General features: G+C 38.4%; 1 protein-coding gene across 3 annotated transcripts in view; it reads left to right on the forward strand.

Annotated features, from left to right (window-relative positions):
• taf1 (TAF1 RNA polymerase II, TATA box binding protein (TBP)-associated factor) overlaps window positions 1-21,692 on the forward strand; it is a 68,427-nt gene that overhangs the window by 25,648 nt on the left and 21,087 nt on the right. For all 3 annotated transcript variants that reach the window (XM_078412461.1, XM_078412462.1, XM_078412463.1), the window contains exons 14-28: window positions 1,097-1,270; window positions 3,513-3,686; window positions 3,920-4,024; window positions 6,806-7,006; window positions 7,232-7,373; window positions 7,634-7,764; window positions 8,459-8,539; window positions 9,554-9,703; window positions 12,027-12,146; window positions 12,378-12,553; window positions 13,926-14,167; window positions 15,671-15,884; window positions 16,909-17,074; window positions 18,156-18,367; window positions 21,101-21,209. In XM_078412461.1, coding sequence (XP_078268587.1) covers window positions 1,097-1,270; window positions 3,513-3,686; window positions 3,920-4,024; window positions 6,806-7,006; window positions 7,232-7,373; window positions 7,634-7,764; window positions 8,459-8,539; window positions 9,554-9,703; window positions 12,027-12,146; window positions 12,378-12,553; window positions 13,926-14,167; window positions 15,671-15,884; window positions 16,909-17,074; window positions 18,156-18,367; window positions 21,101-21,209 — 2,397 coding nt within the window. The remainder of the gene's footprint in view (window positions 1-1,096; window positions 1,271-3,512; window positions 3,687-3,919; window positions 4,025-6,805; window positions 7,007-7,231; window positions 7,374-7,633; window positions 7,765-8,458; window positions 8,540-9,553; window positions 9,704-12,026; window positions 12,147-12,377; window positions 12,554-13,925; window positions 14,168-15,670; window positions 15,885-16,908; window positions 17,075-18,155; window positions 18,368-21,100; window positions 21,210-21,692) is intronic.

The raw sequence follows: 21,692 nt of genomic DNA on the forward strand, positions 1-21,692 counted from the left end.
ACTGCCTTCTGAGGCAGAGAATTCCACAGATTCACAACTCTCTGGGTGAAAAAGTTTTTCGTCATCTTAATCCTAAATGGCCTACCCCTTATTCTTAAACTGTGACCCCCTGGTTCTAGAATCCCCCAACATCGGGAACATTTTTCCTGCATCTAGCTTAGTCCAATCCTTTAAGAATTGTACATGTTTCTATAAGATCCCCTCTCATCCTTCTAAATTCCATTGAATAAAAGCCCAGTCGACCCATTCTTTCATCATAAGATCAAGGGAAACAAAATTGATTCTTGGGGAGAAAAAATTGAACGCATGACTGGATTTGGAATAGCATGGCACTGGGTAGGAATGGTTTGGAGAATGGAGAGAAAAGAGGGAAATAAGTTTTTGGTTTGCATCAAATGTATCAAAGATCAGGAAAATAAGTGGTTGTGCAGATTGACACAGTGCAAAGGTTCTGGGGAAGATGGAGAGCCAAAAACTAAGCAATTGACAATGTGAATTGGAAAGAGTTCTTCCAGTGACAATGTAGGATGCAATGAAGTCAGAAGTAGGCAAAGGAATGTGAAGAGTAAGCATTGGAGGGAAATCATCAAAAATGACCTTACCTGTGATATCGATCTAAAGTGTAGAAATGCCATCTTAACTAACTAGTTTGAAGACATGTTTAATATAGGTGGAGGTATTTGTACAGAGGGGTAGTCTTAGAAGACTGCTAGGCAATGATATCCAGGAAGTTTGAGGCTAGGGTAAGGTGAGAAGAACATTGAAATTACCAAGGATGAAAAGTCATTCTTTGAAGAGACTGAAGGAAGCCAATCCTCGGTTTCCTTAAGCATCCCTAGGATAGTCATAGTAATAGGACGGATAAAGTATCCCACCTCAAAATAGTTAGCAGATGTCTGAAAAATTAGGTAAGTATCTAAGGAGTGGAATGTTTTTAGTGTGGTGTTAAACTTTAATAAGTATATTTAAAGTATATTTAAAATTTTCTTATTTCCATATGAGATTATTATCATAGAATTACTTTATGGTATGTGATATGAAATATTGGAACGTGCTTATTTCTATTATATAGATTAAATATTGATTTCTGTTACAGCACTCTATTCCTGCTGTGGAGCTCCGACAGCCATTTTTCCCAACTCATATGGGTCCAATGAAACTTAGACAATATCATCGGCCGACACTCAAAAAGTATTCCTTTGGTGCTTTGTCACAGCCTGGGCCTCATTCTGTGTATCCACTTCTGAAACATATCAAGAAAAAAGCTAAGGTAAAGATTCTCATCGGCCACATACACTGTTTACTTTCATGTTACAGACAGTGTTTTCTCTATTATGATTTGTAGGTGCTATTGTAATAATTGGGAGACATTCTTTGTTTTTTGGTTCCATTCTACTTTGTGTTCTTGTCTTTCATCTTCCCATATATTTCTATTTTGGTTCTTCCTTTTCATTGAATATTCACACTCCTTTCCTGTCACAATATACAGTTCAGGTACTTAGTATATAACATATTTTTAGGAATGGGTGACATTTCGGGTCGAGACCCTTCTTCAGACTGAAGAAGGGTCTCGACCCGAAACACCACCCATTCCTTCTCTCCAGAGATGCTGCCTATCCCGCTGAGTTACTCCAGCATTTTGTGTCTAACTTCGATTTAAACCAGCATCTGCAGTTCTTTCCTACACAGCATATTTTTAGTTCAGTTTAATTTTGAGATACAGCGCAGAATAACTTGTCCACTCTTCTGGCAATTGCATGGTTCCTATCAGCATCTCACATTTCGCCCTTCTCTAATATTTCTCAGATATGATTACTTTGAATGATTTGAATACTTTTTTTGCACTCACCTGTCCATAAATTCGCATTGTAACTTAAAGGACAGTAAACAATTAAATCTTTTTGTTTATTTTGTTACCCAAAACTTTGTGAAATGCCTTACTTTTGTTTCATTTCTGTCTATACTCGTATCATGCAGCCATCACTTTGCTTCACTGTATTGGTGATGTTCTGTCACCTTGCCACTTCCAGAGATTAAAAAGAGCAGGAGTAAACCAACTGGCCATTCTGGGCCTATTCTGCTACTGATTAAGGTCTTGGCTGATTTCCTACTTCAGTGCCATTTTTCCAGCAGTATCCCCATTTCCCGTGATCCATTAATGTCAAGAAATCTATCAATCTGCGTTTTGAATAAACACAACCTCTGCAAGGCCTTCTGGTTTGGAGATTTCCAAAGGTTCCCAATCTTAAGTAGCCCATCCCTTATTCTGATACTTCCTCCAGGCATTCTGAAGAGAGATGGATGAGTATCAGAAAGGAAAGAACTTGTGGTGGTATTGGGAGAGTCTGAGGGAGTGGATTTCTTATCTTTATGTTATCGTTTTGCAGCATCATACTACGTAATCAGCTTTGTTTTTCCATGGCCACCCTCAGGCAATGGCTCTTTACCGCATAACGTTTTAATATTTTTCATCTTATTGCGGCAATATTGAAGCCATGACTTTTTCATCCTGTTAAGGAATGGTGATTCTTTATGCTGCCTTGTTTCAATGATAAGTGTATTATTTGTTTTTTTAATTGAGCTTTCTATATACTTTCCAGAATTTCATTTTCTCTCATTAAGTAATCTGTCTCCTTTCCGTTACTGTTCGAATGTTCATCCATGTTTTATTCCTCTGCAAGCTTAAACTATTCCATTAAGATTTTTCTGCACTGTCTGTGCTATTGCTCAGTTACTGGCCTTGCCTCAGCAAATGTTTACTGGGCATCCATTGATTATCAACATCAATGATATTGGATTCTCATCCTCATTTCTAAAGATATCAATGATCTTACAACATAACTTTTGAACTTTCTCCATCCTAATATCTTTGTATGCTCTCCTCAACTCTAGTTCCATTAACCATGCATTGTCCTTTTTTTTAACTGCATTTATGTACAAACCATAAATAATAGAGGATGGCTAGTATTTTACAATATGCTGATAGTACCAACACTCAGAAATACAAAGGAAATTTGGGTAAATCACAAGGAATAGAACAAATTGCAAGGATGAGCATAGCAATAGCAAGGAAGACAGAGCAATAATATTTTATGTTGATAAATGTAAGTTGGTGTACAAAATTTCAGTATCAGCTTGTAAAGTTGTTTGCTTGGTCAAGGATAAACAGACTAAGGGATTTCTCAAAGTTGTTAAAATTTTTGTTGTGAGGTTTCTTGATGGGGAAAAAAGTAAATCCAAATAAAAATTGAACTAGTTTGAACTTTTATAGGTCCACAAATCACGACCCAACAATAGATGTTGGGAGAAACCTGGCCTTGTGTGAGAAAATTGAGCACAGGGAAGTGGGGGAGAATATTGCTTGACTAAATGGGTTGTATGGCCTCATTTTATTTCAAAAGGAAATATGAGTATCTGTGAAAATATTAGTATCTGCACTTCATTGGCACATTTGTTTGGTATTTCTTTCTATTCTGTTTGATAATATGCTCTGTGTTTTTCAAAATTCCTAGATGCGTGAGCAGGAACGTCAGGCCTCTGGCGGTGGAGAAATGTTCTTCATGCGAACTCCTCAAGATTTGACTGGTAAAGACGGTGACCTCATTCTTGCTGAGTATAGTGAAGAATACCCACCACTTATGATGCAAGTTGGAATGGCAACTAAAATCAAAAACTATTACAAACGAGTGAGTTGAAATTTATTATAGAATTATTTTACAGGAAAGGTACTATGCATGTACTGTAAATGTTAGCTTTATCCACTCTGAGTGTACAGATTCATGACTCAAACCGGAGAACATGTAGACAAACCTTTCATTGAAGCTGGCATTTCATTTCAGTTTACATTTAAATGTTTGAATTTTTGAAACTCTATGCTAAATATGCCACTTATGTTATTGGATGTTATTTTATATTACAGAAGCCAGGCAAGGATCCTGGTGCACCTGACTGTAAATATGGAGAGACGGTTTATTGCCACACTTCTCCATTCCTGGGATCTTTACATCCAGGCCAGTTATTGCAGGTATGTATAATTCTGCATTAGGTTGAATGCAAAATGATGAGCAGCTAAAATAAAATATTAGGTAATTTGAACAATCCTCAAAAAGATGCAGTGCTGGAGTAACTCAGCGGTTCAGGCAACATCAGCCTGGAGTACATGGATAGATGATGTTTCAGGACGGGGTCCTTCTTCAGACTGATTGTGATGGGGAAAGAAAGCTGGATCGCAGTTGGCAGGACAGCGCCTAGCAAGTGATAGAAACAAGGAACTGCAGATGTTGGTTTACAAACAAAAGACATAAAGTTCTGAGTAACAGCGAGTGAGACAGCTTTTCTGGGCTGGAACTCTTCAGACGGGGGAGGGGGGGGGGGGGTTGGGGGGGGGAGTGTGGGAAAGAAAGCTGGAATAGCAGAGGGGCAGGATGAAGCCTAATAACTACAACTGCTGAGGGGGGAGTTTGATGGACAGATGGTTGGGGAAAGGCCAGAGATGAGAAGAGAAGGTGTGAGACAAAAAGATTGAAGAGTTGCGAATTGTCAAAGCCTTTGCTATTTGTAAAAAAAATTGCTTAAGGAAGAAAGGTGGAAGGGGTGGAGAGGGAGAAATATGTGCGCGTTCTGGTCGGACACGGGAGAGTGGGATGGGGGGGAAAGAAAGGGGGGGGGGAGTTCTAGTTACCAAAAGTTAGAGAATTCAATCAAGAGTCGAGAGTGTTTCATTGTCACACGTACCGAAGTAGAACAATTAAATTCTTACTTGCAGCAATTAGATTCTTACTTACGGCTTTTAATGCTGTAAAGGCGAGTCGCAATAAAAATGTTCCCAGCATCGAGTTGTCCAAGTCAGTATAAGCAAACTGATAAATATGAACAATGACGATGATCACTGTGAAACGCAAGTGTAGGAAAATAACTGCAGATGCTGGTACAAATCGAAGGTATTTATTCACAAAATGCTGGAATAACTCAGCAGGTCAGGCAGCATCTCAGGAGAGAAGGAATGGGTGACGTTTCGGATCGAGACCCTTCTTCAGACTGTGAAACGCAAAATATAATATGTTGAGGATGGTTCCTCATCGGTTTCTAAAGGCATGAACAGTGAATTCTCCAATTTTAGGTAATTAATCGACAAACAACCCCCAACTTTTTTAGTTACCTTAAATTTGAGAATTTAATGTTCAAGTTGCAATTTGTTCAAGCAGAATATGAGGTTCTGTTCCTCCAGTTTACATGTGACCTCACTCTGGCAATGGAGGAGGCTCAGGATAGAAAGGTCGGAATGGGAATGGGAAGAAGAGTTAAAATGGTTAGCATGCAGGAGATTCATTGATTCCGAAATGATATTAATTTGTGAAGTTCTGAAATGTAAATTAAGTCTATAAAGAAGGGGGCGATCCTCTTCTCCCCGATAAAATTGAATAATATATTATATAAGAAGAATCCAATTATACACAATATAATTCGAATTTGGAAACAAATAAAATTAAATTTAAAATTAAGAAACTTATCTTCATTAACACCAATAGTGAATAACCCGGTATTTAAACCAGCTATTATGGATAAAACATATAGACAATGGGAAAGACAGGGAATTAAAAAGTTGGGTGACATGTATGAAACGGGAAATTTATTATCATTTCAACAATTAAAATCAAAATTTAATCTCAATAATAACCAATACTTTAAATATTTACAGATATGTGACTTTATAAAAAAATATATACCAAGATCACAGAATATAACGATAGACCCACTGGAAGAAGCAATGAATATTAAGGCGGACTCACAAAAATTAATATCATATCTATATAACAGTATTCTTAATAGAGAATTGCCTCCAACAGAGGCAATTAGAGAAGACTGGGAAAAAGAATTACTGATAAAAATTTCTAAAGAAACATGGGAGAGGTATTTGATATACATACATAAATGTTCGATTAACTCTAGACATAATTTAATCCAATTTAAAATATTACACAGACTATATTACTCAAAAGTTAGGTTGAATAAATTTTATTCAAATATCTCACCCATTTGTGATAAATGTCTTTCACAAAATGCCAATCTTACACACGCTTTCGTTTCGTGCATAAAACTTCAAAGTTTTTGGGGTGATATATTTGATGTATTTACTAGTTTATTTAAGACAAAAATGGAACCTAGCATGGAAATGATTATCTTTGGAGATGTAAATAAATTAAATAAATTAAATATATCCCAAATCTCATTTTTGAATTATGGTTTAATAATAGCGAAAAAACTCATACTTAAATTGTGGAAAAAGTCTACTCCACCAACACTTAAAATGTGGATTGGTAATATGTTGGAAACAGCACATTTGGAAGAAATGAGACTCCTCCTAATAGAAAAAAAAGACCAATTCTTATCGAGTTGGTCTCCATTTATTGACCTTGTGGAATCATGCGGTGTAATATCAGCATAAAATTAAAAATTCTGGGTTTGACTGAAAATTGATTAAATTGCTTTACTTTCGCACATTTCTTTTTTTTTTTTTCTTTTTTTTTTTCTTTTTTTTTTTTTCTTTCACTCTATACTCACTAATTTATTCTTTACTCTTCACTACTTCTTTCTTTCTCATTTCTTTTTAAAAAGGAAGTTGTACAAATAATGTTTTAATAATTCTTGGCACCTGTAAAAAGGAACCATTAAAATGTAATGTGCTTACTTCCAAAGGAAAAAAAAAAAAAAAAAAAAAGAAGGGGGCAACACTGAACAAAGATCGTTGAAATAGAAATAGAATAATTTGAGCTTTATTTAAATGGCTCTTCATTTGTTTTGACAGGCATTTGAAAACAACCTCTTTCGTTGTCCAATATACCTACACAAGATGCCAGAAACTGATTTTCTGGTAATCCGAACTCGTCAAGGATACCATATTAGAGAGCTAGTTGATATATTTGTTGTAGGCCAGCAATGTCCACTTTATGAAGTTCCTGGTCCAAACTCAAAGCGTGCAAACACACATGTGCGAGATTTTCTTCAGGTAAGCATGGTGATAATTTTGAATAATTCTCATATTTCATTTTAAGGAGGCCTTTTGACCCATGAAGTCTACCCAGCTCTCAGAACATTCCCATGAGCCCCATTCGCCAATTTATATTCCTGAAACCTAATCTGTCCCACATGCCCATAAATTTAGTGCTAACTTAGCTTGTAAATTGTAACCTTTTTTAAGACTGATATACAATATTTGCTAACATTTTTATAGGTATTTATTTACCGTCTTTTCTGGAAAAGTAAGGATCGCCCACGTCGAATCCGCATGGAGGACATCAAAAAGGCATTTCCTTCCCATTCTGAGAGCAGCATCCGAAAGCGATTAAAGTTGTGTGCAGACTTTAAACGGACAGGTATAAGCTTTTTAATGTGTGCACATTAACATGGCACAGTAATGTGCTCGTGTATTACTACAAAACTATTACAACATTTTATTATAGTAATGTAAAGCTGACTATTGTTACAGCAGTAATAGAAAGAACCTCTGTCATATGATTTCAGTATTGTAAGGCTTGTAGCCATATTACCGTATGTGTAATGAACAGGAGCCTGTGTTACTTTAGAAACATACAGTTCTCCAACTTAATTATATTACTTCAATCTGTTTTTGAAGGGATGGATTCAAACTGGTGGGTGCTAAAACCAGAATTCCGATTACCAACTGAAGAAGAGATTCGAGCCATGGTATCTCCAGAGCAGTGCTGTGCATATTACAGCATGTTAGCAGCGGAGCAACGTTTAAAGGTTAGATGAAACACAGCAATTTTGAAACATTCAGTCTAGTACTCTGTGTTCCATTTTTCTACCATTCAGGCCGGCAGGCAAAATACATTGCTTAAATGTAAACAGTCTATGTTTTGCTTCTAAAATAAATCTCTGTTTGAAAGTAATTATTGGATTGTATCAAATAAACTAATCACTAAATGTTTATTCACAAAATGCTGGAGTAACTCAGCAGGTCAGGCAGCATCTCAGGAGAGAAGGAATGGGTGATGTTTCGGGTCGAGATCCTTCTTCAGACTGATGTCAGGGGGGCGGGACAAAGGAAGGATATAGGTGGAGACAGGAAGATAGAGAGAGATCTGGGAAGGAGGAGGGGAAGAGAGGGACAGAGGAACTATCTAAAGTTGTCCAACGCAACTTTAGATAGTTCCTATGTCCCTCTCTTCCCCCCCCCCCTCCTTCCCAGATCTCCCTCTATCTTCCTGTCTCCACCTATATCCTTCCTTTGTCCCACCCCCCTGACATCAGTCTGAAGAAGGGTCTCGACCCGAAACATCACCCATTCCTTCTCTCCTGAGATGCTGCCTGACCTGCTGAGTTACTCCAGCATTTTGTGAATAAATACCTTCGATTTGTACCAGCATTTGCAGTTATTTTCTTATAATCACTAAATGTTGATTGACTGCACTAAGCTACTTGTATTCAATACTTGCAGGATGCTGGATATGGTGAAAAATCATTCTTTGCACCAGAGGAGGAGAACGAAGAAGAATTTCAGATGAAGATTGATGATGAGGTATCAAAAAGGAAACTAATTCCTGAAAGTAAAATCTTCAACGCTTGAAATTATAATCAGGCACATAACAATGTGGATGTTGAAATGTTATGTAATGTCATTGGGACTGAAATACTGCAGTTTTTCTCATTAGATTATTCATCAGCCATGTTGTGTGCTTTTAATGCTCAGGGTAAAGGATGGTGCTTGATCCAGACTAACACCTACATTTGCAACCCCCCCCCCCCCCCCACGTTTCTATCCAACCTCTCTTTCCCCATCCCCTGCTCTTACAACAGTCACACTTAGGTTTTGCACCCCACAACATAATTTGAGCTCGAGACATCACTGCATGGCAGTCCCACGGGATGCAATGATCACGTGGCAACTCTGCCTCAGGATAATCATAGGCTTTCAAAAACAGTTGAAGTATGGGAACAGATGTAGGGCAGTTGTACAATAACTGTTGTACGTTCCTGTCTGGCTTATGGATACAAAATGGATCAAAAAGTCAAGGGTAGTATTAGATCCTGAGAGATGTCATATAAGCTTGCCAGACAAAGTAGCAAACTTGATGATTGGATCAGTTTAGATATCAGTAATGGATAAATCATTGATTAGCTCCCGAACCATGCAATCCTCAGGCTGCTGCAGGGCCTCCAGTTTCCCACTTTATAGATACATCGACCTGTGAATGCGCTATCCCTCAAACAAGAACTAGGGGGGAACCACAAATGAAATGTGTTGAAAGTGAGTTGTTTTTAAATGAAATACCTTGCGTATGCAAAACAAAGATTTTCACTGTGACTTGTCACATGTGACAATAAAGTATCATCGTCATCATCAGCCCCTCAACCACTTTGCGCTTCTCACAGCCAACCTCAGAACAACCACAGAACCTCCAAAGGCACGGGAGGCAAGCTTACAGCCTGCACACCAGCACCAATCCTATCCTACATCCATAGCCATCTTCATCTTGAAGGTCAAGACCAAGGGCATATTTGCTGACCTTTCCATCATCTCACCCTCTTGCAGGTCAGGACAGCACCTTGGAATACAACTCGGGCATTCATTGCTGCAATGAAGGGCAAATGCCTACTGGAGGTTACAGGAGTTGCTGATCCTACTGGCTGTGGTGAAGGATTTTCCTATGTCAAGGTTCCCAACAAACCACAGCAGCAAAAGGTAATATCTTGGAGTTCGAGTCCTGTTCTTCCATTTCCACTGACCATTTACTACAATGGAAACTATGTTTATCAACCATTGCATCAACCATTTTACTTTTCGTACTGCTTGTCATTTGTGGCATCAGTAGATGTATGGAATGCATCTTAAATGCTTACTTTGCTCATCTATTCATTTTATTTTCAAAGTTTCAAATTAAAAAATGGTAAAGTTCCATTAGTACTAGCCAGAATTACTTGGGTGAAATTATTAACATAATGTTACTATATTATTAGTTTGATTTGAGTGCATTTTGGTATTATTAACTGAAACCAGTTTTTTGACAGGGCAGTCAGTAATATCCAGTGAAGTATGTTCTAGGATTCTATTTTTGGATCATAAGTACACACAGTTTTGTTACGAACATTAGTCTTTAATTTTCAAGACCACAAGTTCGTAACTGACTTTGTAGTTATAATGTGAGAAGGGAAGTATGGGGATAGCATATAATCATTGAGTACCTAAACTAGTAGGCCAGTCTTCGGATGAGCATGACAAGGGAATTGTCATCATTCGACAGGCTACATTCAGTACCAGTTCTAGACACAAAAAGCTGGAGTAACTCGGCGAGTCAGACAGCATCTCTGGAGATATGGAATAGGTGATGTTTTGGGTCAAGACCCTTCTTCAAACAGAGTCAGGAGAAAGGGAAATTAGAGATAAAGACAGTGATGTAGAGAGATATAGAACAAATGAATGAAAGATATGCAAAAAACTAACAATGATAAAGGAAACAGGCCATTGTTGGCAGTGTGTTAGGTGAAAACGCATACAGACAATGAGATTTAACAAGATGACTTTGAAGCTGGTACGACGGGTGGGGAAGGGATGGAGAGAGAAGGGATGTAAGGGCTTACTTGAAGTTAGAGAAATCAATATTCATACTACTGGGTTGTAAGCTGTCCAAGTGAAATATGAGATGCCGTTCCTCCAATTTGTGTTTGGCCTCACTCTGACAATGGAGGAGGCCTAGGACAGAAAGGGAAGAAGTGTGAGAATGGGAAGGGGAATTAAAATGTTTGGCCACCGGGAGATCAGGTAGGTCCAAGCGGACTGAGCGAAGGTTTTCACTGAAACGATCGCCCAGTCTACGTTTGGTGTCGCTGATGTATAAGAGTCCACACCTTGAACAACGATCCAGTAGATGAGGTAGGAGGAGGTGCAAGTGAACTTCTGCTTAACCTGAAAGGTCCCTGGACAGAGTCGAGGGAAGAGGTATAAGGATAGGTGTTGCATTTCTTGCAGTTACAGGGGAAGGTACTTGGGGAGGGAGTGGTTTAGGTGGGAAGGTATAAGTTAACCAGGGAAGTGCGGAGGAAACGGTCTCTGCGGAGGGTGGAAAGGTGTGGAGATGGCAAGATGTAACTAGTGGTGGGATTCCGTTGGAGGTGGTGAAAATGTCAGAGGATTATGTGTTGTATGCGACAGCTGATGGGGTGAAAGGTCAGGACTAGGGAGACTGTCCCTTCCTAGGGGGAGGGGGAGCAAGAGCTGAACTGTGGGGTACTGAGGAGACACGTGTGAGAGCCTCATCTATGATGAAAGAAGGGAATCACCCCCCCCCCGTTCCGTAAAGAATGAGGACATCTCGGATGACCTGGTATGGAACACCTCATCTTCGGCGCAGATGCGGCATAGATAGTGGAATTGGGGAATAGGGGATAGAGTCTTTGCAGGAAGCAGGGTAGAAGTGCAGGAAGAAGTGTAGTTTAGATAGTTATGGGAGTCAGTAGATTTATAATAGATGTCAGTCGATAGTTTATCTCCTGTGATGGAGTTGCTCAATGCTGGGAGCAGAGAGTGGCCAACTCTTTATTGTCTCCGTCTAGGAATTTTCATGGACCTCACAAAATAATTAGAGTAACGTTTTTGATGTGGTCGCTATGGACAATTATGAACTTATTGTGACCAATCAAATGAACATTGGATAATGTAGAATACTGACGCACAGAATTTGTGTTAAAGCTGTGTCAGGCATTTGATAACATCTACTTAGCATGTACAAAAGCCTGGGAGGTGGACTTTGCATTTTTTATTCAAAAGTCTGCACATGATATCAGATTTTACCACCAATATCAACCTGTAATTTTTGTTAATCTTAAGATTTTATGTTCTAGTTTATTAAAAATTAAATTTGTGTTGCAGATTCCAATTTATCTTGCAGTTTTATTTATTTTATTTGTGAAGATAAACATCAAACCTCTTGTTTCTGATATGGCAAATTAATTTATGGTGCCTCATTAAATTCAAAATTAAAAGAAAAATTTATTTGACTTATTTCCAGGATGACAACCAGCCTCAACCAGTGAAGAAGACAGTTACAGGAACAGATGCTGACCTCCGGCGACTATCTTTGAAAAATGCCAAACAGCTCCTTCGGAAGTTTGGAGTTCCAGAGGAAGAAGTAAGTTGTACGAGTATGTAACCTTACCAGCAATGCATTCTTCACGGGTCTCTGCTGGAACAAAAAGTAACATTGATTTTTAGAACCTTTTAGATAGATATCAGATTATTTTAATAAAACCATTAAAAAAAAAAATGCCAGCACTACGATACAAAATTCTGTCTAATTTTATGCGGAAAATTTGCAAGTCTGAAATATTCAATTAAATCTTTTCTTTTCATTTTAATACAGATCAAAAAACTCTCTCGATGGGAAGTGATCGATGTTGTGCGTACAATGTCAACGGAGCAAGCCAGGTCAGGGGATACTCCCATGAGCAAATTTGCCCGTGGATCACGATTTTCAGTGGCTGAACATCAGGAGCGATACAAGGAGGAATGTCAGCGCATTTTTGATCTTCAGAACAAGTAGGAAAAATACTAATCATTATATCTTAACTTTAGTGTGACTTCAATCAAATGTAGGATCAGATCAGAATTAGTAATTCAAGTGTGTAGAAGTTATGAAGGGTATATCATGGATTTTAAATTAGCTTAATTATAACTTTAAAGTATTGTTAATTTATGTTAGACAGCATCATTGCTAGGTTATTATTGTCAGTGTTAGGTTTTGGTTAATTCGTCCTGAAACAGCGTCCTGTTTCTATTGATGTTGATTAATACATCATTTGGCCGTGGAACTTAAATGCATCGTGCTCAAGTTAAGCAAAATAATTCAAGTAGAGCAATTTCTGAGTTTTATAATGAAGACAGGTGAGTGGTAAATTGTTTCTCAGACTGAATTGTGATGTTGACTAAGTCCTTCATGAGTTGGACCATTAGTGAATAACAAAACCTTTTAGCATCTCTGGTTTCAGGAGGATTGTGCCTTGGGTCCTGCAGGTTCCTTGCTAAAAAATGTATCTCTTCTATTTGAATGTTAATATCAAAGCAAAACCATTGTTCCACTATGCAGATGCAACATTGTTACAATTCTCTGAGAAAACCAATTCCTTTTATTTTCCCAAAGCTGCCTTTTGATATTCTGATAAAGGTATCCATTGGTGTGACTATAAAATCACATTTGGAATTACGTACATACTATTTCTACATATGACTATTTGCATTTTAGATCTAACTTTTGGTGCATTTGATCGAACTTTCCCTTTCAAAGATCCGCGAAGAACTAGGTCTGAATGATTATGACTGAAGGATAATCTTTAAACTTGTTGGGTTACTCTTTTATTCAGACTGGAAACATGCTCCTATCTAACAATTCTTTGATCCTTACAGTTAGCCATATTTTCTAAAGGTTGAAATGATTTGCAACTTCATAATATCTCAATTACAAAATGGAATTAGCATACAATTCGTGTGAACATGTGGTTGATGATCGGTGTGGACTTGGTGGGCTTGAGGGCTTGTTTTCCTGCTGTATCACTCTGACCTTATGACTTGAATACAGTATAGAAGTAGACTATCACTGTAAAGGATGCCAATACTTAATCTCCACACGTGCACTCTGGGGATCACAAGAACTCCATCTATCAACTTGTTTTCCGAAATATCTTACTACTCAATTCAAATGCTAATGTTGTGACAGGAATTCTTCATGCTAATGCCAAAGAAAGGATTTGGACTGATCTTCAGTTTGTCGAGATGACCTTTGGGCTGACTTCCGAGCCAGCTGAAGATTGCATTGTTTGAAATTCCTACAGTGGATTCAAAATTGAAAAATAAATGCTTTTCACACGATTGACAAGTGTAATTCAGATTGCTGAATTCCTTTATTCATTTTTAGGGTCCTGTCTTCAACTGAGGTTCTCTCTACAGACACAGACAGCAGCTCAGCAGAAGACAGTGATTTTGAGGAAATGGGAAAAAATATTGAAAACATGTTACAGAATAAGAAAACAAGCTCCCAACTTTCTCGTGAGCGTGAGGAGCAAGAACGCAAGGAACTGCAGAGGATGTTGATGGGAGAAGAAATTGGAAATGATAAAGACCGTGATAAGAAGGAGAAGAGAGACAGGAAAGGTTCATGTGAGTGACACTTGCTTGGTATTGCTGCAGGAGAGATATTGTTTTATTGATTGTTTGGTACCATTTAACTTCTGTTATTTGTGTTGGAGTAGAAAGAACTAAAGTCAAGTGGGTCTGAAGGAGAGAATTGTGATATGTCAGTACATGAAGGTAGATGGTGATAACTGGTACGACAAGTTAAGTCTTGAAGGGATCAAGGTGCAAATGTTGATCGAGCCTCGATAGGTTTGTCTTGTTTCTTGAATGAAAATGCTCAAAATCTCCGTGCCTATGTTATTCAAAATGCATGTTTTTAAATATCAGAGATAGATGAACAGAACTGTACATTGTTTTTTGGTGTGAAATTAGAAATTATTGATATTTTTAATCTTTCATGATGTTAGAGTTTGTTTTAATAGACATAAGTGATTGGTCTTCGGCAAAATATAAGTTTTGTGCCAAGAATGTGGATAAACTGTGGGAGTTCTTGAAATGGGCAGGACAGTGATCAAGAGTGGTAAACTCATCTGAATTTTCCTTAAATATTACAGGGATAAAATGCATGAGTGAAGGCCCATATTTCTGTCCTGAATAAGATTAACTATGTTGAGTTAAGAGACTGCAACATGTCTGAGTGAATTACTTCATTTTTTTACCAATGTTAGTGTCTTGATCTTTTATGTAACAATGCTTAAATTCATACATGAGTGAGATATTTGAGGGCAATTGATGCCATGGAACTGAGTCCCTATCTTCTGAGAACTGAATATCAACCAACATTCTCCAAAATACAAAGGATATTGAACCCATTGCCATATTGCAAGAGAGAGTTAGATAGAGCTCTCAAAGATAATGGAGTCAAAGGATATGGGGAGAAGGCAGGAACGGGGTACTGATTGTGGATGATCAGCCATGAACACAGTGAATGGCGGTGCTGGCGCGATGGACGGAATGGCCTACTCCTGTGTCTATTGTCTATCTTTTATTGTTGTGCCATTCTTTGCATAAAGTGCAATTAAACAGGTTATTTTTATCCCTCCATTCTTTTTGTTTATATGAGATACCAGTCAGAGAATATTTTTTTAAACAATTTCACCCCTGATAATGTTATCAAGCCTAAAGTACACACAATAGAACTAGTTGCAGATTTAAGTTTCGCTCCATTTTGATCATATTTAACTGCATTGCAGATGAACACCACAATAGCCATCCTCTGCTCTGTTTGGTGGAACACATTTCAGTGCCAAAATGTTCTAGGTTTTGCTATGAACTACCATTGAAAGGAGGAATTAATTTAGGACAGTCCAAACTTGTTTCATACAGGATTTGACTGCATCAGAGTAATTTGACTTTGATCTCTTTTGTCTGAACTGCATTTGGATCCAGGGGAGAGTGGAAAGTTCAGTATTCAACCAACTATTCCATCAGGAACTGCTTTTTATTATTTTGTTTGGATTAAATACAATAAAGCATTACAATAAAACATTAGCAATGTGACATCCACATTTTTTCTCTTTTTTTTAGCATGTAGCACACCCACCCCAGGAATATTTCACAAAGATGATGACACAGCCTCCATTACCAGTCTTAACTCCTCAGCTACAGGACGACGGCTGAAGATCTATCGTACATTCCGAGATGAGGATGGGAAGGAGTATGTTAGATGCGAGACCGTCAGGAAAGCTGCTGTTATCGATGCATATGTTAGAATACGGACAACAAAGGATGAAGACTTTATGTAAGTTAAATTTTTGTTGCAATAATGTAAATTCAACTTGTACTGAATAGTAATTGTAGTCCATCATTTTGCATGGAGCTAAAATTTACATTTGAACACATGTAATGTTTGGCTTGGACTTTGCAAAGGAATTAATTAGAAACTAAAATTAACTCTTTTGGGTAGGTTTGCAACAACAGTTCATTGAAGGACAATTGTGTTCAGAATCAGCAGTGAATGATGCAATGGTGCACTGATGCTGCACTGTTGGAGATGCAATCTGTGGGATCCGATGACAAATTGATATATTATCTCTTTCTTGGATGGAAGGAATAGATGCATTTTGAAAACATTGTCCCAGCCAATGTATCTGCTTGACTCAACTTAAATAAAATACATTATTTGATAATTTTCTATTCTTAATTTGAAGTGCTTCATTAACTGAAGTGTTTGGGATGTCTTTGTGTTCTAAACTGTACTATGTCAGCACAAGGCTTAATTTCTCACTTTCTACCTTATACCTATCACCTGTAGAAAATGTTTCCAAATCTCTAATAGTGACTGATCTCTGCTTTATTGATTCCTCCTTTGACTATATCATGTTTCAGTCGATTACACTGATGAAAATTTCCTTGAGATGCAATATAAATCATTGAAGGAAAAGAAAAAATTGATGGTGGAAATATATGTTCTTGTATTCATGGAGGTACTTTTAAGTATATGGGACATCCAGGGATTGGGTAAAACCTGGCATTGAGCGTATAAACAGCAGATAAAATTCTATACGGGTAAATGTATCTATCCATAAATAGTTTGATGTCCCTTGTCTGCTCCATTCAATCACCTATCTTAAAATTTAGAATCAATGGACAATTCAAATAAAAATATAGCTGTATTGTTTTATTAGATTGAAGTGTTGTGTACCTTGGTAACACTATGTAATGGTCTAAACAGGCAATAGACACAGAACTTAAAAACTTAGAAATTTGATAGAAAAGAACTTGCATTATGTTTTGTCTTAAGATTTGGTGTTTATTTTTCATAGCCGTAAATTTGCACTATTTGATGAACAACATCGTGAAGAAATGCGACGAGAACGACGCAGAATTCAGGAGCAGCTTAGGAGACTCAAACGAAATCAGGAGAAGGATAAATTAAAAGGACCACCAGAAAAGAAACTCAAAAAAGTCAAAGAAAGACCTGACCTTAAGGTAACTAATTCTAGAAAGTACTCTGAGTGAGGGACTTCATTGTCCATTATCAAAGAGTGTCAGCATCACTATTGAGTGTGCTGCCCAAATCCTGGCAGGGAACAGGCAAAGTAACTGCAAGGGATCAACCTATTGAACATTCCCACCAGTGTACCCATGCCAGCTGCAGTGCATTGGTTAGAAACATAGAAACATAGAAACATAGAAAATAGGTGCAGGAGGAGGCCATTCGGCCCTTCGAGCCAGCACCGCCATTCATTGTGATCATGGCTGATCGTCCACAATCAGTAACCCGTGCCTGCCTTCTCCCCATATCCCTTGATTCCACTGGCCCCTAGAGCTCTATCTAACTCTCTCTTAACCTCATCCAGTGAATCGACCTCCACTGCCCTCTGTGGCGGAGAATTCCACAAATTCACAACTCTCTGGGTGAAAAAGTTCCTTCTCACCTCAGTTTTAAATGGCCTCCCCTTTATTCTTAGACTGTGTGTGGCCCCTGGTTCTGGACTTACCCGACATTGGGAACATTTTTCCTGCATCTAGCTTGTCCAGTCCTTTTATAATTTTGTAAGTTTCTATAAGATTCCCCTCTCATCCTCTAACAAATCTCCTTGTTAGAGTGACCACCGCTTGGTCCCTGTGGAGACTAAATCTTGTTTTTGATTTCAGGACATGATATTGTGTGGACTTCCCAAAATGCTAAATGAGATAGACTAATGAGCTCATGTTAAATGACATACTTGCAGGTTCCACCTGATTTGGAAGTTGTTTATTGTGTGGGTGATTTTCGCACCACCTTTAGTCATCTATTTCCCAGTGATTGTTCCACATTGCACTGTCAATAGCAGATTTAAGGCAGGTTGGAATTGCATTTGGGATGTGGTCCTGAGAGCACATATATTAAACAAAGAATAATAAAAAATAACTCCTTCCTTTCTGTATGCACTTGGCACATAGCGGAACCATGTTTGAAGCTAGTTTATAAATAACTTCTGGAATCAAAATGTGGTTTCTAAAACCACTTGCAGTCGGTAGTTTAGCATGAAACTCAAATCTCCTTGTTTCTTTTCCTTTCTAATAGTTAAAATGTGGTGCTTGTGGTGCCATTGGACACATGAGGACCAATAAATTTTGTCCTCTGTATTATCAAACGAATGCTCCACCAAGTAACCCAGTTGCTATGACAGAAGAACAAGAAGAGGAACTTGAAAAGACTGTTATACCGAATGACAACGAGGAACTTATCAAAGTAGAAGGAACCAAAATTGTTCTGGGAAAACAGTTGATTGAGAGGTAAGAAATAAATGTTGTTTTTTTTTAATGAAAAATAGCTATTGAAGAATTCAGTGTAGTTGACCTCTGCAAGGCAGTATTGAAAAAGAAAATGGGTATCTGTTTTGATAGAATTAGAACAAAAATGTGTGTGGCAAGTTTGTGGTCCCTTGATTGAAGACTGCAGGACCTTTTTGGTGATGCATGATCCATGGGATTTACCCCAAAGATGTTATCACGCAAAGAAAATTCTCACTTCTCCCTGTTTTTCCAGTTCACCCTCTCTCAAATACTCCCAGATCTGGAAGACAAACTTAATCAGTATCGCATCCTGAGATACTCCATCTTTTCAGACTGCAAATGGTCTTGTTTGCTCACATGTGTGGCCATGAGGCAGACCATAGAACATATTTTGTGACAATGCTGATAGCTGGTTAGGTGAATTGGTGTTTTCCTGCCATGAGACAAGTTAGTTCTATCCTACTGCTGCTGTGTTGTTGCAACAGTAATGCAGCTCACACACAAGGAACCACAGGATCGAATATTTGGTGTAGGATCTGAGTTGAGGAACCAATGGTGCAAAACGACCATTGCTGGTTTATGACTGAATCTCTCAATCATAATATTGAAATTAAATAAGATTGAAATTACATGGCATGAAGTTAGATCACTTTTTAATATAATATTTTGTATATCTGCCTATGTTCCATTCAAAAAATTCCACAATAACTTTTGTATTGAATTATCAAGTATAATTTTTTTTGGTGTGATAATGAGCTTGAGGCTTCTTTTGCATGGACGAGCTTTATGCAAAGGAAGGGTGCTGTTTTGCATTCATCCTATAAAATTAAACTGAAGTATCTCATTACAAGGATAGTGCGTTCTTTTCGGCAGCAATCTGGCAGTCATAAAAGTTTCAACTCATTCCAAATTTATGTTAATTCATGGGTTTGCAGAAGACATTGTCAGCACAGAAAAGTGATGCAAGTCGATGAAAGCTGCCATGGCGTTACTGAATGGTGGAGCAGGCATAAGTGCTGAATGGGCTTCTGCTTGTACTTCTTAAGTTCTTGTGCAAGTTACTTAATATTCAATGGATTTAAATGTCACTAAACCAAGTGGACCCATTGGGCCCAAACCTCTCCTGCATTGGTGCAGCACCCTCTCCTACCCCCCCTCCCTCCTCCCTCCCCTCCCCACTTCCCCTTTCCCCTCTCCATCCCCCTCAACCGCCCTTATCCACCTTCCTCCCCACTCCCTCCCCCCCACCTCCCTCCCTAGGAGATAGATTTAAACTTTAAAATGTGAATAACTTAAAAAATATAACACCGATTTCAATAAAACTGCTTGCTTTACCATTAAAGCGATGAGAGTGAGTAAGGTGGGCCTAAAATTGTCAAGCTATCGTGTACCGTTTTGGCTGTAGTTCGATCACAAATAAACAAACAAACGAGAGTTTTAGTATATAGATGAATGCGCTGCCAGGGGCTTTGCTGAAGGCCGATTCGATAGTGGCATGAGGTTTTTAGATAGGTACATGGATATGCTGGGAATGGAGGAGTACAGATCATGTGAAGGCAGATGAAGTTAGTTTATCTTGGCATTATGTTCGGCATAAATATTGTGGGCTTCAGGGTTAATTCTACGCTGTACTTTTCTATGTTCTATGAAAAGAAGGGAAGGTACATTTAAAATGAACTAGAAACTGGTGGACCCATTGGGTCCAAACCTCTCCTGAGGGAGCCACTCACCCCTTCGCTGGGCTGCCATGGTCCAAGCCTCTCCGGCAAAGGTTCTTTAGTAGCTGAGCAACAGGCAGGTTCCGCCTCTTCCGCTCTCCTCAGCCCCCCCCACATTGGCCGCCACTCCCGTCACTCGGACAAGGGGCAACCCTCCCCCAACTGCGCACGCGCGGATCCGGTGGCCATCTTACGTAAGTATTACAAAATGCTGGAGTAACTCAGCAGGTCAGGCAGCATCTATGAGAGAAGGAATGGGTGACGTTTTGGGTCGAGACCCTTCTTCACACTGAAATTTGGTTGTGGACATGTGGACCTACAGCCAAAACAGTAAACCATAGCGCCAGAATTTTAGCACCACCTTTCTCAAGTGGCAATGTGAATACTGCTTTGGGGATTCCAAATAGATTATAATGTCTAGCATGAAGAGTTTACATTTTTCCAGAGCAATAGAACAGTTTCTTCATCTTCAAATGCAATAAATTGAAAACAGATTTCTGGAAACATTGCATTGAATGTGGGATCATTCTTTGGAAAAAGCTTCCTTGGGAGATGCGGGAAGCAGATAACATTAATTGTCCAAATGCAAATAAGATGTTTTTCATTCCAAAAGCAATATTTGTGAACACAACTTCTCATTACTTTGAGACTTGAAATGTAACAATCTTGAGTGAAAAGAATCTTGGGATTTCAGATTCGCGAATACATTGTCTCCTGGATTTTCCTAATTTAGAGTTAATTTTCATGATTGTTTTTAAGTCCATTATTATATCAAGCAACAACCAAAACACTGGAAGGCAAAATAAACAGCTCATATTGTTTAGTAACTAATGCATGCCTCTGAAGATAAAATGCTACAATATCTGAACATCAATTTTCTGCGCTCTCAGTTGCATGTGAAATGTATGTAAATCTGCCTATTTGTCACAAATATTTCTATTTCTTAATTTCTGATGCATCCTTCAGCTATATCCTTTCTCTAATTTGTACTTTACTTTATTCTTTGCTACTAAAGTGCAGATGAAGTGCGCAGGAAATCTTTGGTCCTCAAATTCCCCAAACAGCAGCTTCCTCCAAAACGCCGCAGAAGGGTAGGAACTACCGTCCACTGTGATTACCTGAATGTAAGTGCTGTTTTCACTTGTACTGCTTTCCTTAATGCAACTATCATTGTCTGAGCTAACATTAAAACAATTTATGAATTATTAAAGTAGTTTGTAACAAGTTTAGGCTCACAACAGGTAAAATTATAATTTCAATTTGAGATATTGTGTTGTATTTCTTCGATATTAAATATTCTCAACTCTTAAATTACCAATTTGGTTCATCAGTGACATTTCAATAGCCACAATAGACAATAGACAATAGACAATAGGTGCAGGAGTAGGCCATTCAGCCCTTCGAGCCAGCACCGCCATTCAATGCGATCATGGCTGATCACTCTCAATCAGTACCCCGTTCCTGCCTTCTCCCCATACCCCCTCACTCCGCTATCCTTAAGAGCTCTATCCAGCTCTCTCTTGAAAGCATCCAACGAACTGGCCTCCACTGCCTTCTGAGGCAGAGAATTCCACACCTTCACCACTCTCTGACTGAAAAAGTTCTTC

The sequence above is a fragment of the Rhinoraja longicauda genome, chromosome 15 (assembly GCF_053455715.1).
Source record: "Rhinoraja longicauda isolate Sanriku21f chromosome 15, sRhiLon1.1, whole genome shotgun sequence".
Lineage (NCBI taxonomy): Eukaryota > Metazoa > Chordata > Chondrichthyes > Rajiformes > Arhynchobatidae > Rhinoraja > Rhinoraja longicauda.